The sequence below is a fragment of the Patella vulgata genome, chromosome 2, assembly GCF_932274485.2.
Source record: "Patella vulgata chromosome 2, xgPatVulg1.2, whole genome shotgun sequence".
Taxonomy (NCBI): domain Eukaryota; kingdom Metazoa; phylum Mollusca; class Gastropoda; family Patellidae; genus Patella; species Patella vulgata.
This window is the reverse complement of record NC_065880.2, coordinates 43,408,688-43,421,680: the sequence shown is the minus strand read 5'-3', so window position 1 is coordinate 43,421,680 and position 12,993 is coordinate 43,408,688. Positions and strand designations below refer to the sequence as shown.

The window sequence follows — 12,993 nt, the reverse complement described above, 5'->3', positions numbered from 1 at the left end:
AGGGACAGGTGATTGAAACCTTTCTGTTAATCTCATATTGTTAATCCATTAATCTCTATTACAACCAATGTTTTTGTACATATATAACTAGGTAACCCAGGTTTTATATCCAATTTATAACCTTGTAGTTAACAACAAATATATACCTATATAAATCATCATGTTAACTATTCTAATCATCATTTACTGATTGTTCTCCTTGTAAGAACATCTACATTCAGTTAAACCAGATCTAACTTCAGTTTATATACTAGATACCCACTACTACACTTCAAAATGGTAAGTAAATAATACTTTTCAGATAAAACAATTCAGGACGTTTTGAGGATGAAGTTGAAACAGACCAATTGTTCGTGTTAATGTATATTTTACAAATGTCATTTAATATAAATTTCTTAAAGAATTATTGATTATAATTGAATATATAATACAGTTAATCTCTTTTACACTGAATACACTACATACATGTACTTAATGATTCGTTTCTCTTCTTTCAGCGTGAATGTATCTCCGTCCATATTGGCCAAGCTGGTGTCCAGATGGGAAATGCTTGTTGGGAGTTGTACTGTTTGGAACATGGTATCCAGCCTGATGGCCAGATGCCATCAGATAAAACTATTGGGGGTGGAGATGATTCTTTCAACACTTTCTTCAGTGAGACTGGTGCTGGTAAACATGTACCAAGAGCTGTGTTTGTTGACTTGGAACCAACAGTTGTAGATGAAGTAAGAACTGGTACATACCGACAACTCTTCCATCCTGAACAACTCATCACTGGTAAAGAAGATGCCGCTAATAACTACGCTAGAGGACATTACACAGTGGGTAAAGAAATCATTGATTTGGTTCTCGATAGAATCAGGAAGTTGGCTGATCAGTGTACCGGTCTACAAGGATTTCTCATCTTCCACAGTTTTGGTGGAGGAACCGGCTCTGGTTTCTCTTCCCTGCTCATGGAAAGATTGAGCGTCGATTATGGCAAGAAATCCAAACTTGAATTCGCCATTTACCCAGCCCCCCAGATCTCCACTGCTGTGGTTGAACCCTACAACTCTATCTTGACTACTCATACCACCTTAGAACATTCCGACTGTGCCTTTATGGTTGATAATGAAGCTATTTATGATATCTGTCGTCGTAACCTGGATATTGAAAGACCAACCTATACCAACTTAAACAGATTAATTGGTCAAATTGTCAGCTCAATCACAGCTTCTCTAAGATTTGATGGTGCTCTCAATGTCGACTTGACCGAGTTCCAGACCAACTTGGTACCCTACCCACGTATCCATTTCCCTCTAGCTACCTATGCTCCAGTCATCTCTGCTGAAAAGGCCTACCATGAACAACTGACAGTTGCTGAAATCACCAATGCATGTTTTGAACCCGCCAACCAGATGGTAAAATGTGATCCTCGTCACGGCAAGTACATGTCATGTTGTATGCTGTACAGAGGTGATGTTGTTCCCAAGGATGTCAACGCTGCTATCGCTACCATCAAAACCAAGAGAACCATTCAATTTGTTGACTGGTGTCCAACTGGTTTTAAAGTCGGTATCAACTACCAGCCACCAACTGTTGTACCTGGAGGTGATTTAGCCAAGGTCCAACGAGCTGTCTGCATGTTGAGTAACACGACCGCTATTGCTGAAGCCTGGGCACGTCTTGATCATAAATTTGATCTGATGTACGCCAAGAGAGCTTTCGTTCACTGGTATGTTGGTGAAGGGATGGAAGAGGGTGAATTCTCTGAAGCCAGAGAGGATTTAGCTGCCTTAGAGAAGGATTATGAAGAAGTTGGTGTTGATTCTGTAGAAGGTGAAGGAGAAGAGGAAGGAGGAGAAGAATATTAAACTTTAATTACTTTAATTATTTATTTATTGATGTTAATAAAAGGTTGATTTTATAATGTTCGTATTAGATAGTTATAAACATATTATATAATATTGTAATGGGCTCTATGATGTTGCAAAGTCTCATATGCTAGTTTATGAACGATACAATAATATTATACTCTGCTCGTAAAAGACTGTAAAATAATGTTTATGATTGTGTGCATTGGGTACGGTTTTTATTTTTATATACAATTCATTCATACCCCATTGATAATGGCGTATGAGGGTGGAGGCGGCGAGGACGTGATCCACGCAATTCGAAACCCTGGTACGACGCTAGCTAAAATATCCATTCTCCCAAGCATGACACTTCTTGGCCTATAACGCTAATTATTGAGTTATGTTGACATTGATTCAGTGTAATAATTTTTAAAAACAAGACATGCAGTGTTATAGTGTTTTAGAATTAGGATACTGAAAGAAGAAGTAAAAATAAAAATAAGATTAATAGTCCCCTTTACAAGTAACAAATAAAAAAGTTCGATTATACATTGTCTTTATTTAGAAATTACATGAATAGAAGTTAGACGATAGCACGACGGCAAAAAATTTAGAATTTTGAATCTAATATAATAACTCCAAAAACTCCACCACACACATGGAACATTACGAACCTCAACTCAGACATAGAACATACCCCCCACCCCCACCCCCACACACACACATGGAACATTATGATAAATTACCGTAGTTTGTCCCAAACATTTTGTTATAAAAATAACATATTTGAAATTTCCTGTACTTTCCTTTCCTATGGCAATACCGTATTGCAACTACATTTCACAAAACCGATACTTGCCAGTAAATGTTAATCCAATTCTCTCGGATATTTGTTGCATTATATATGCAGTGACCGCAGTGGCACTACAGTATAACATATAGAAGCCTATAGCGGCCAATTTAAAATCTACAGCCTCCTCGCTGGGTTAAAATCCATGGAGCGAGAGGTCGAGGATGAGAGTGTGAGAACGCATAGAAATGGGGCTAGAATTTCCCGGATATCGCCTCGAGAACACAAGATTATTTTTACTTCTCGCTCCATTGTCCCTCGACTTCTCGCTTTGAAAACTGTCGCCTCCCCCGCCCCACCTTCACCGCTTGCCTTTAATTTGGTGGTTAATTTACCGAGGTCCCCTTATTCCCATCTATCTATAACGGAGCGCCTGTCTAACCACGTCGGTTTCCCTGAGTAGTTTGGGTTCTAAAAGCCCCGACGGACAAGACAGTAACCACAATTCTGAATCCCACTCATCACCAATAGGGACGCACAAGACTTTAAATTAATTTTACTGGTAATCTATGGAACATGAAATAATGGAAGTGCAATAATCCACCCCTGCGGTACAGCTGGTCACAGGGTTCTCGGATTGGTTGGAACATTATTATAATTATTTAGTAAATTTATTACCTTCACTTTATAATACAATAGTAACAAGCATAAGTTCATAACATATATTTTATATATAATACCCAGAAAGATGACTTATAACATATATTTTATCTATAGAATATCCTTATATATGATTCATAACATACATTTTACCTATTTATAAACCTGTAACGGTAAATCTCTTTGATCTTTGGGGTATATTCTATGCTCGGAATAACTTGAGGTCTGAAAGTCGGAGGCGGCTTTGGATATATACAGGGGAATTTGGGGTTATTCTTCTGAAAGTTTTTCTTTAAACCTGTAACAGGTTATTCTTCCAGGGTAGGGTTTTTTCTATAAGAAAACATGATCTAGGGTTTTTCTTATGGGAATTCTGGGATATTCTTATTGTGCGTACATGTAAACATAGACGGTTTATAAGCAAGATGAAGCCCTCGACTTCGGTTTCCCCACCATAACCTCAGTCTCGTGCTTTATCCTACACATAATACTCTGATGGCCGATTCGTAAAATAATACCCGATAGATGACATATAGTTATCTATAGAATACCCTAATAGATAAATCTTAACAAAATCAGTTGGACATAAAAATTCAGATTAAAAAGGTATAAGGATCAAGTATTCAGTCAATTCTATGTTACACCGAATTTAACTGAAAAATTTAATTAGGTTACGTTATCACATATTGTACTAATTATAAACATCTATTTTATAAACTAGTAATATCATCACCCATCTCTTTCATAAACTATTAGTATCATCATTCATTTTTATAAAGATATGTTTTAAAACATCTATATTGCACTAATTATAAACATCTCCATTATAAAATACATGTAGTAATATTATCATCCATTTCATTAAAGTTGTATTTCAGTACATCTGTGTATCACATATTGCACTAAATATTATAAACATTTCTTTCACAAAGTAGTAATATCACCATCCATTTCTATAACAAACTAGTATCATCTACCATTTCTATAACAAACTCGTAGCCTCATTACCCATGTCTTTCACAAACTAATGTATCATCATCCATTATTTCATAAACTACATGTGTAGTAGTATTGTCAATTTCTGTAGTAATATCATCCTTATTCTGGTGTACTTTAGAAAATCTGTGTATCACACACTGCACTAATTATAAACATTTATTTCGCTGATTGCGTTAATCTCTTTAAAAAAGGTATCATCATCCATTTGGATGTTACAGAAGATATGAACTGCCCAGAAATTATTATCTGTTTTTATTTGTTTGTGAACTGCCGCCACAAGTGAATGGAAACCATTTAGGTCAAACCGCAACTCATTCTTGTGTTGAATATGATTTTTTTTTCCGTTGTGCTAAATAGCTCTGGCGCGATGGTCTCGCGAAATTAATCACAGATTTAAAATATATGGAGACTTAAAGTTCTATGATTCGATGTTATCTATTAAGTGATAAATTCGTCAATTTCTTAAAATGATACAATACCCAAAATGTAGGTAGGCAGCATTAGGCCCCTAGCCACAAGTGCCAGAAACCATAGTTCTAATAAGCACTGAAAGGCTACCGAAATCCTGTAAAAAAATAAAACATTTTTTTTTTTCTAGTCATGTAAAAATAATAGACAAAAGGAGTGATTATAACGTATTTGATTGTAACGTCATTGCATGAATAATTGTTTGACGTCATAATCATAGATCTGTTTTATTTCTAACAAATCGGACGTTTTCAAGGAATTATCTATACCTGTAAGACTATTTGAGGCTTAAATTTTAACATTTGTGAGCTGAAAACTAATTACGGAGATCAGGTAAGTTCTAATACCACTAGTTATAATGTTCGAACATAATTCGCATATCCGGTAAACTATTAGTTCATATTTAAAAAAGTGATTTTACTTTTCATTTATTTGTTAAAAGTTGTTGTTTGGGTTTTACGCTATTCCTTTCGTGTTCTGTTTTCTGTATTACTATTTACATTTTAAATGATATCAAATTGTAAAACTCTAGATCTATACAATGTTCAGAGTGCTGAATTGTGATATTTAGAGACACGGTAACGACACTATATAAACTGATATTATATAACAAACTATCTTTTAAGGTGTTTTTAGAATCTAGTGGAACGCTTTCATAGCAATTATGTGTTCTGTATTTCAGATATTACAATAATGCCAGAATCGCCGAGTAGCCCGATAGAAATTAACACAAAAATATTTTTTGTAAAGGCAGCAAAACTTCAAAATACAGTCGACAATACCATTGTCGATAGTTTTACTGGGCTAACTCACGCCGAAAATGGGGATCATAATGAAGATATTAATATTCTTGGTGGAGCTTCAAATGGAAATAAGACTAACAATAGTCAGGACGAGGCAAATATTTATCCAAATGATGGTAACGAAGATCATGATAATTATGATAAAGAATCTGAAAACGAAGAGATTGGTGATTACATTATTGTAAACGGAGTTATTATTCCTAGGTTAAATCTGAATTTTACAGATTCTGAACCAGGTACTCCTATTAAAACACCAGACTGGATATCTCTATGGTCATCTAGTACATCTGATTATACTGGTAGTAGTTATACACCATTTAGTACATCATCATCAGATAGACATACTGATGATTATAGATCAATTTCAAGTCATTCATCAGATATTTTACCATGTCGACCACATTACCATAGATATGGTGAGTTTATTGTTATCATTGTAATATTTATTTAATCTTTGAATTGAAAGTATCATGGAATATCACTGAAATTATGTTTGGTACAACTATTTAAGAAGCTTTGCGTTATTTGAAAATACATATTGGTCTCGGTCGTAATCTATTTTATCATTTCATTTTATAGGAGATTTACGACGCGTATCCTGGAGAGAAAGAGCTGTACAAAGCTGGAGAAGGTTTAAAAAGATATTTACATGTTGTACTAGATCTAATGAGGACTAAGATGTCGGCGAATATCGGAAGTGTCGTGAGGCCATAGCGACAGAGCCATTCAGCTGTCACAAACAAATAAAAACAGATAATATTTTCTACGCAAGTTGATATCTTCTGTAACATGATTTTACAAGGAAATTAGTCAAATAACTCATCAAATCCGACTAGATGTACATGTTAAAAAGTATCGCCTCGTTTCCAGTTTATGATAATTGACACCAAATGGATGACGATACTTTTGTGAAAGGGATTATTAACGCAATCTATGAAATTAGTGCAGTATGCGATGCACAGATGTTCTAAAGCACACCAGAATAAGGATGATATTACTACAGAAATGGATAATACTACTAGTTTATGAAATAAATGGATAATGATATATTAGTTTGTGAAAGACATGAATGATGATACCACTAGTTTGTTGTAGAAATGGATGATGATATTACAAAAGAAATGGATGATGAAATGAAATGAAATGGGGTTTAACGTCCTACTGTTCTGCTCCTATGCTGGGCTAATGAAGACGGAAAATGGATGATGATATTACTAGTTTGTGAAAGAGCTGGATGTGGTATTACTAGTTTGTTATAGAAATGGATGATGATACTGATACTAGTTTGTTATAGAAATGTATGGTGATGATACTACTAGTTTGTTATAGAAATGTATGGTGATGATACTACTAGTTTGTTATAGAAATGGATGAAGATATTACTAGTTTGTGAAAGAAATGGATGAAGATATTACTAGTTTGTGAAAGAAATAGATGCTGATATTACTAGCTTGTGAACGAAATAGCGGGGTTGGATGGTCGAATGTTTAGCGCGTGTGCGTTAAATCATAAGTCTGTCATTGATTCTCCGGTTGTACGTGACAACCTCGTGGGTTTTCTCCGGGTCCTCCGGTTTCTTCCCACTGCTAAAGACCCCTACGCGCAAGTGAATTATTGAAATAAAATTGAACCATATAGATAAAATGTAGGTTATGGGTCTATTATATAGATATGTTCTATAGATAAAATATATGTTATGGGTCTAATATATAGATAAATATGTTATATGTCGTATATCAGGGTATTCTATAGATAAAATATGAGTCATCTATCAGGGTATTAAATTGATAAATGTATGTTATGAGTCGTCCATGAGGGTATTATATAGGTAAAATGTATGTTATGAGTCATCTATCAGGGTATTCTATAAAATATATGTTATAAGTCATCTTTCTGGGTATTATATATAAAATATATGTTATGAACTTATGCTTGTAATTATTGTACATGTATTATAAAGTGAAGGTAATAAATTTACTAAATAATTATAATATTGTTCTAACCAATCCGTGAACCTTGTGACCGGGTGCACCACAGGGCTGGATTAATGTACCTCCATTATTTCATAGAGAGACCTCGGGAGAACGCGAGCATTTTCCCCCTCCCCATAAATCTGGCCTGCCCTCTGTTTGCCCCCCCCCCCCAATAATTAGAAAATAAAATAAAAAAGTATTTCTGATATGTTTCGGTAATCTCACATCCCCCACAGTCACAGGCGAGTGATTTCTTACCGAACCCGTTCTGCTGTAAACCTACTAAAAACATTAGTGTTCTTTACGCGGCAAGAACATTCATTCACTTTGATTCAATCACTCCGTTCGTTTGACACATCTCTCTCTGTTCGGATAAGCTAGTGATTTTGCGACAGGCGGTATCTGATAAGATCTATTTATCTCGACTGTGCAGTTCCATCAGGCTATTTTTCAAATTTTCTGGGGCTTCGTTGAGGTTCGCAAGTCCGTTCGTTTGGCACTTTCCTCTCTGGTCGGATAAACTAGTGGTTAGGCGACAGGCGGTATCTGGTCAACTTTATTTATCTCGACAATCGGTGCCTGAATGTTGTAAGACTGCATTCCCGGTTGTTCATTTTCAAAATAAGTGCTCACTACTTTGGCGCTCATGATGGGACTTCGTAAAGTTTAGCAAGTCCGTTCGTTTGACACGTTCACTCTGATCGGATAAACTAGTGGTCATCTGGTCAGATCTATTTATCTCGACGATCAGTGAGCCACTGCCAGACTGCATTTCCGGCAGTCTGTATTTCAAAAATGTCTGAGTCTGTTTGTAAATCTACCACTTAGGTGTGAAATTACAAATTTCTGCCAGTCAATTTACGGTAAAAATACACAAATATTATTTGTTCTACCTAAATGGATATTGTAATAGTGATATGTTATTTCATTTGATGTTATTTCTAAATTAAATCATTGGCTCTTTGCATGTTTAGTATGAACATCTAACAAATTTAGAATTGTGACAGTTCTACGTGTCAACCATCGTTTGGTGTCGCCACTGTTTGCGCATTTTAGTGGTGGGGCGCGAGACTAGAATAAAAGGTTTAATCTGTACGGTGGAATACGATTTCGCTTTATGAAAAATTGTTTATAAAACATTATCAGACTGAATGTCATTGAAAATAATAATAAAATGATGTCCATCCAGTCCAGTAATTAATGCGTGTTATCTATTTATATTGAAATTGTTGGCTTGTTTTATTTTGCTTTAAAGTCAAAGTCTAGTATTTGAACGGGCTTTGGTTTTATTTCAAACATAATTGTTCAGTTCAGTCAAGTAATTTGTTTATGTTGAACATGTGTCTATCGAGTCCAGTACTTTGTTTTATTTTCTAGAAGAAAAACGCTATGTATGAAGTTCCGTACAGATAACGCAACCTGGTATGTAGTCGGGGACTACTAGCAAGTCGAAGCTAATTAAGGCATCAAAAATAAAGACTTCGGCGCGAACCACTCTCCTTGAAAGACCGTGTTATCCCCATATTTAGAATTTCTAAACGGTATATCTTCAAACCAATCCAATAAAATAATCATTCCGAAAAATACCAATATGGGAATTTGTTAAGGAACTATAATATAATTTTTAAGAATGATAAATAATCATAACTAATCTAATTATCGATAATTCATTAACTGTTTACTGGCATTATGTCCTCCCTGGATGAAAATCAATTGACATTAAACTTTGTTTTATGAAATGTAGAGACAGATGATTGAAACCGATTTCTGTTGTATTTGCTTTCAAAACAATTGTAATGGCTAAACATGACAATTTCCTGAATTATTAATATTATAGCACAATTAATGTTTAAAACACATTGTTTAACAGTATACTGATATTTTTTTATATTATTTACAACGGATGGGAATGTGGAAATTTAACTTCTTGTCTGTACCATAAAAATAACTAATAAATGTAGGGATACAAATTTCTGTTATATTGTTAATTTTATCGTGAATCGACAATTTTAAACGTAATTGATACCATTAAGCTAATTGTTTTAACTGTATACTAAATATTCAGACAAACCGTTTAAGTTAACATTATACCTTTCTATTAATCCCATTATTGTTAATCCGTTAATCTCTATTACAACCAAGGTTTTTGTATATATGTAACTAGGTAACCCAGGTTTTATATCCAGTTTATAACGTTGTAGTTAACAACAAATATATACCTATATAAATCATCATGTTAACTATTCTAATCATCATTTACTGACTGTTCTCCTTGTAAGAACATCTACATTCAGTTAAACCAGATCTAACTTCAGTTTATATACTAGATACCCACTACTACACTTCAAAATGGTAAGTAAATAATACTTTTCAGATAACAAAATTAAGGGTATTTTGTGAAGGAAGTTGAAATAGACCAATTGTTCGTGTTAATGTATATTTTACAAATTTCATTTAATATAAATTTCTTAAAGAATTATTGATTATAATTGAATATATAATACAGTTAATCTCTTTTACACTGAATACACTACTTACCTGTACTTAATGATTCGTTTCTCTTCTTTCAGCGTGAATGTATCTCCGTCCATATTGGCCAGGCTGGTGTCCAGATGGGAAATGCCTGTTGGGAGTTGTACTGTTTGGAGCATGGTATCCAGCCTGATGGTCAGATGCCATCAGATAAAACTATTGGAGGTGGAGACGATTCCTTCAACACTTTCTTCAGCGAGACCGGTGCTGGTAAACATGTACCAAGAGCTGTGTTTGTTGACTTGGAACCAACAGTTGTAGATGAAGTAAGAACTGGTACATACCGACAACTCTTCCATCCTGAACAACTCATCACTGGTAAAGAAGATGCCGCTAATAACTACGCTAGAGGACATTACACCGTGGGTAAAGAAATCATTGATTTGGTTCTCGACAGAATCAGGAAGTTGGCTGATCAGTGTACCGGTCTACAAGGATTTCTCATCTTCCACAGTTTTGGTGGAGGAACCGGCTCTGGTTTCTCTTCCCTGCTGATGGAAAGATTGAGCGTCGATTATGGCAAGAAATCCAAACTTGAATTCGCCATTTACCCAGCCCCCCAGATCTCCACTGCTGTGGTTGAACCTTACAACTCTATTTTGACTACCCATACCACCTTAGAACATTCTGACTGTGCCTTCATGGTAGATAATGAAGCTATTTATGATATCTGTCGTCGTAACCTGGATATTGAAAGACCAACCTATACCAACTTAAACAGATTAATTGGTCAAATTGTCAGCTCAATCACAGCTTCTCTAAGATTTGATGGTGCTCTCAATGTCGACTTGACCGAGTTCCAGACCAACTTGGTACCCTACCCACGTATCCATTTCCCTCTAGCTACCTATGCTCCAGTCATCTCTGCTGAAAAGGCCTACCATGAACAACTGACAGTTGCTGAAATCACCAATGCATGTTTTGAACCCGCCAACCAGATGGTAAAATGTGATCCTCGTCACGGCAAGTACATGTCATGCTGTATGTTGTACAGAGGTGATGTTGTTCCCAAGGATGTCAACGCTGCTATCGCTACCATCAAGACCAAGAGAACCATCCAATTCGTTGACTGGTGTCCAACTGGTTTCAAAGTTGGTATCAACTACCAACCACCAACTGTTGTACCTGGAGGTGATTTAGCCAAGGTACAGCGAGCGGTCTGCATGTTGAGTAACACGACCGCTATTGCTGAAGCCTGGGCACGTCTTGACCATAAATTTGATCTTATGTACGCCAAGAGAGCTTTCGTTCACTGGTATGTTGGTGAAGGGATGGAAGAGGGTGAATTCTCTGAAGCCAGAGAGGATTTAGCTGCCTTAGAGAAGGATTATGAAGAAGTTGGTGTTGATTCTGTAGAAGGTGAAGGAGAAGAGGAAGGAGGAGAAGAATATTAAGCTTTAATTACTTTAATTATTTATTTATTGATGTTAATAAAAGGTTGATTTGTTATCTCAGTCTCTTTGTGATGTTCGTATTAGATAGTTAAACATATATAATATTGTAATGGTCTTTATGGTGTTGCAAAGTCTCATATACTAGTTTATGAACGATACAATAATATTATACTCTGCTCGTAAAAGACTGTAAAATAATGTTTATGATTGTGTGCATTGGGTACGGTTTTTGTTTTTATATACAATTCATTCATACCCCATTGATGATGGCCTATGAGGGTGGAGGCGGCGAGGACGTGATCCACGCAATTCGTAAACCTGGTACGACGCTAGCCAAAATATCCATTCTCCCAAGCATGACACTTCTTGGCCTATAACGCTAATTATTGAGTTATGTTGACATTAATCCAGTGTAATAATTTTTAAAAACAAGACATGCAGTGTTATAGTGTTTTAGAATTAGGATACTGAAAGAAGAATGAAAATAAAAATAACAAGATTAATAGTCCCCTTTACAAGTAACAAATACAAAAGTTCGATTATACATTGTCTTTATTTAGAAATTACATGAATAGAAGTTAGACGATAGCACGACGGCAAGAAATTTAGAATTTTGAATCTAATATAATAACTCCAAAAACTCCACCACACACATGGAACATTACGAACCCCAACTCAGACATAGAACATCCCCCCCCACACACACACATGGAACAGTATGATAAATTACCGTAGTTTGTCCCAAACATTTTGTTATAACAATAACATATTTGAAATTCTTTTCCGTAACCTCCCTCATAGGGCATTAGAATAAATTTGTGCTCTTTCCTTTCCTATAGCAATACCGTATTGCAACTACATTTCACAAAACCGATACTTGCCAGTAAATGTTAATCCAATTCTCTCGGATATTTGTTGCATTATATATGCAGTGACCGCAGTGGCACTACAGTATAACATATAGAAGCCTATAGCGGCCAATTTAAAATCTACAGATTCCTCGCTGGGTTAAAATCCAGGGAGCGAGAGGTCGAGGATGAGAGTGTGAGAACGCGTAGAAATGGGGCTAGAATTTCCCGGATATCGCCTCGAGATATTTTTACTTCTCGCTCCATTGTCCCTCGACTCCTCGCTTTGAAAACTGTCGCCTCCCCCGCCCCACCTTCACCGCTTGCCTTTAATTTGGTGGTTAATTTACCGAGGTCCCCTTATTCCCATCTATCTATAACGGACCGCCTGTCTAACCGCGTCGGTTTCCCTGAGTAGTTTGGGTTCTAAAAGCCCCGACGGACAAGACAGTAACCACAATTCTGAATCCCATTGCACTCATCACCAATAGGGACGCACAAGACTTTAAATTAATTTTACTGGTAATCTATGGAACATGAAATAATGGAAGTGCAATAATCCACCCCTGCGGTACAGCTGGTCACAAGGTTCTCGGATTAGTTGGAACATTATTATAATTATTTAGTAAATTTATTACCTTCACTTTATAATACAATAGTAACAAGCATAAGTTCATAACATATATTTTAT

General features: G+C 35.7%; 2 protein-coding genes across 2 annotated transcripts; both read left to right on the top strand.

Annotated features, from left to right (window-relative positions):
• Nucleotides 1-491: 491 nt before the first annotated feature.
• LOC130010753 (tubulin alpha-2/alpha-4 chain-like) lies at nucleotides 492-1,853 on the top strand (the record flags this gene model as incomplete). Its single annotated transcript, XM_056098754.1, has 1 exon — nucleotides 492-1,853. A coding segment is annotated over one exon (1,362 nt), but the record flags the coding sequence as incomplete, so codon positions are not given.
• Nucleotides 1,854-9,791: 7,938 nt separating this feature from the next.
• On the top strand, nucleotides 9,792-11,454 carry LOC126811356 (tubulin alpha-2/alpha-4 chain). The gene is made up of 2 exons (XM_050536904.2): nucleotides 9,792-9,880; nucleotides 10,099-11,454. The coding sequence occupies exons 1-2, from the start codon at nucleotides 9,878-9,880 to the stop codon at nucleotides 11,452-11,454; spliced, it is 1,359 nt and encodes a 452-aa protein (XP_050392861.1). The 5' UTR covers nucleotides 9,792-9,877.
• The last annotated feature ends 1,539 nt before the right edge of the window (nucleotides 11,455-12,993 follow it).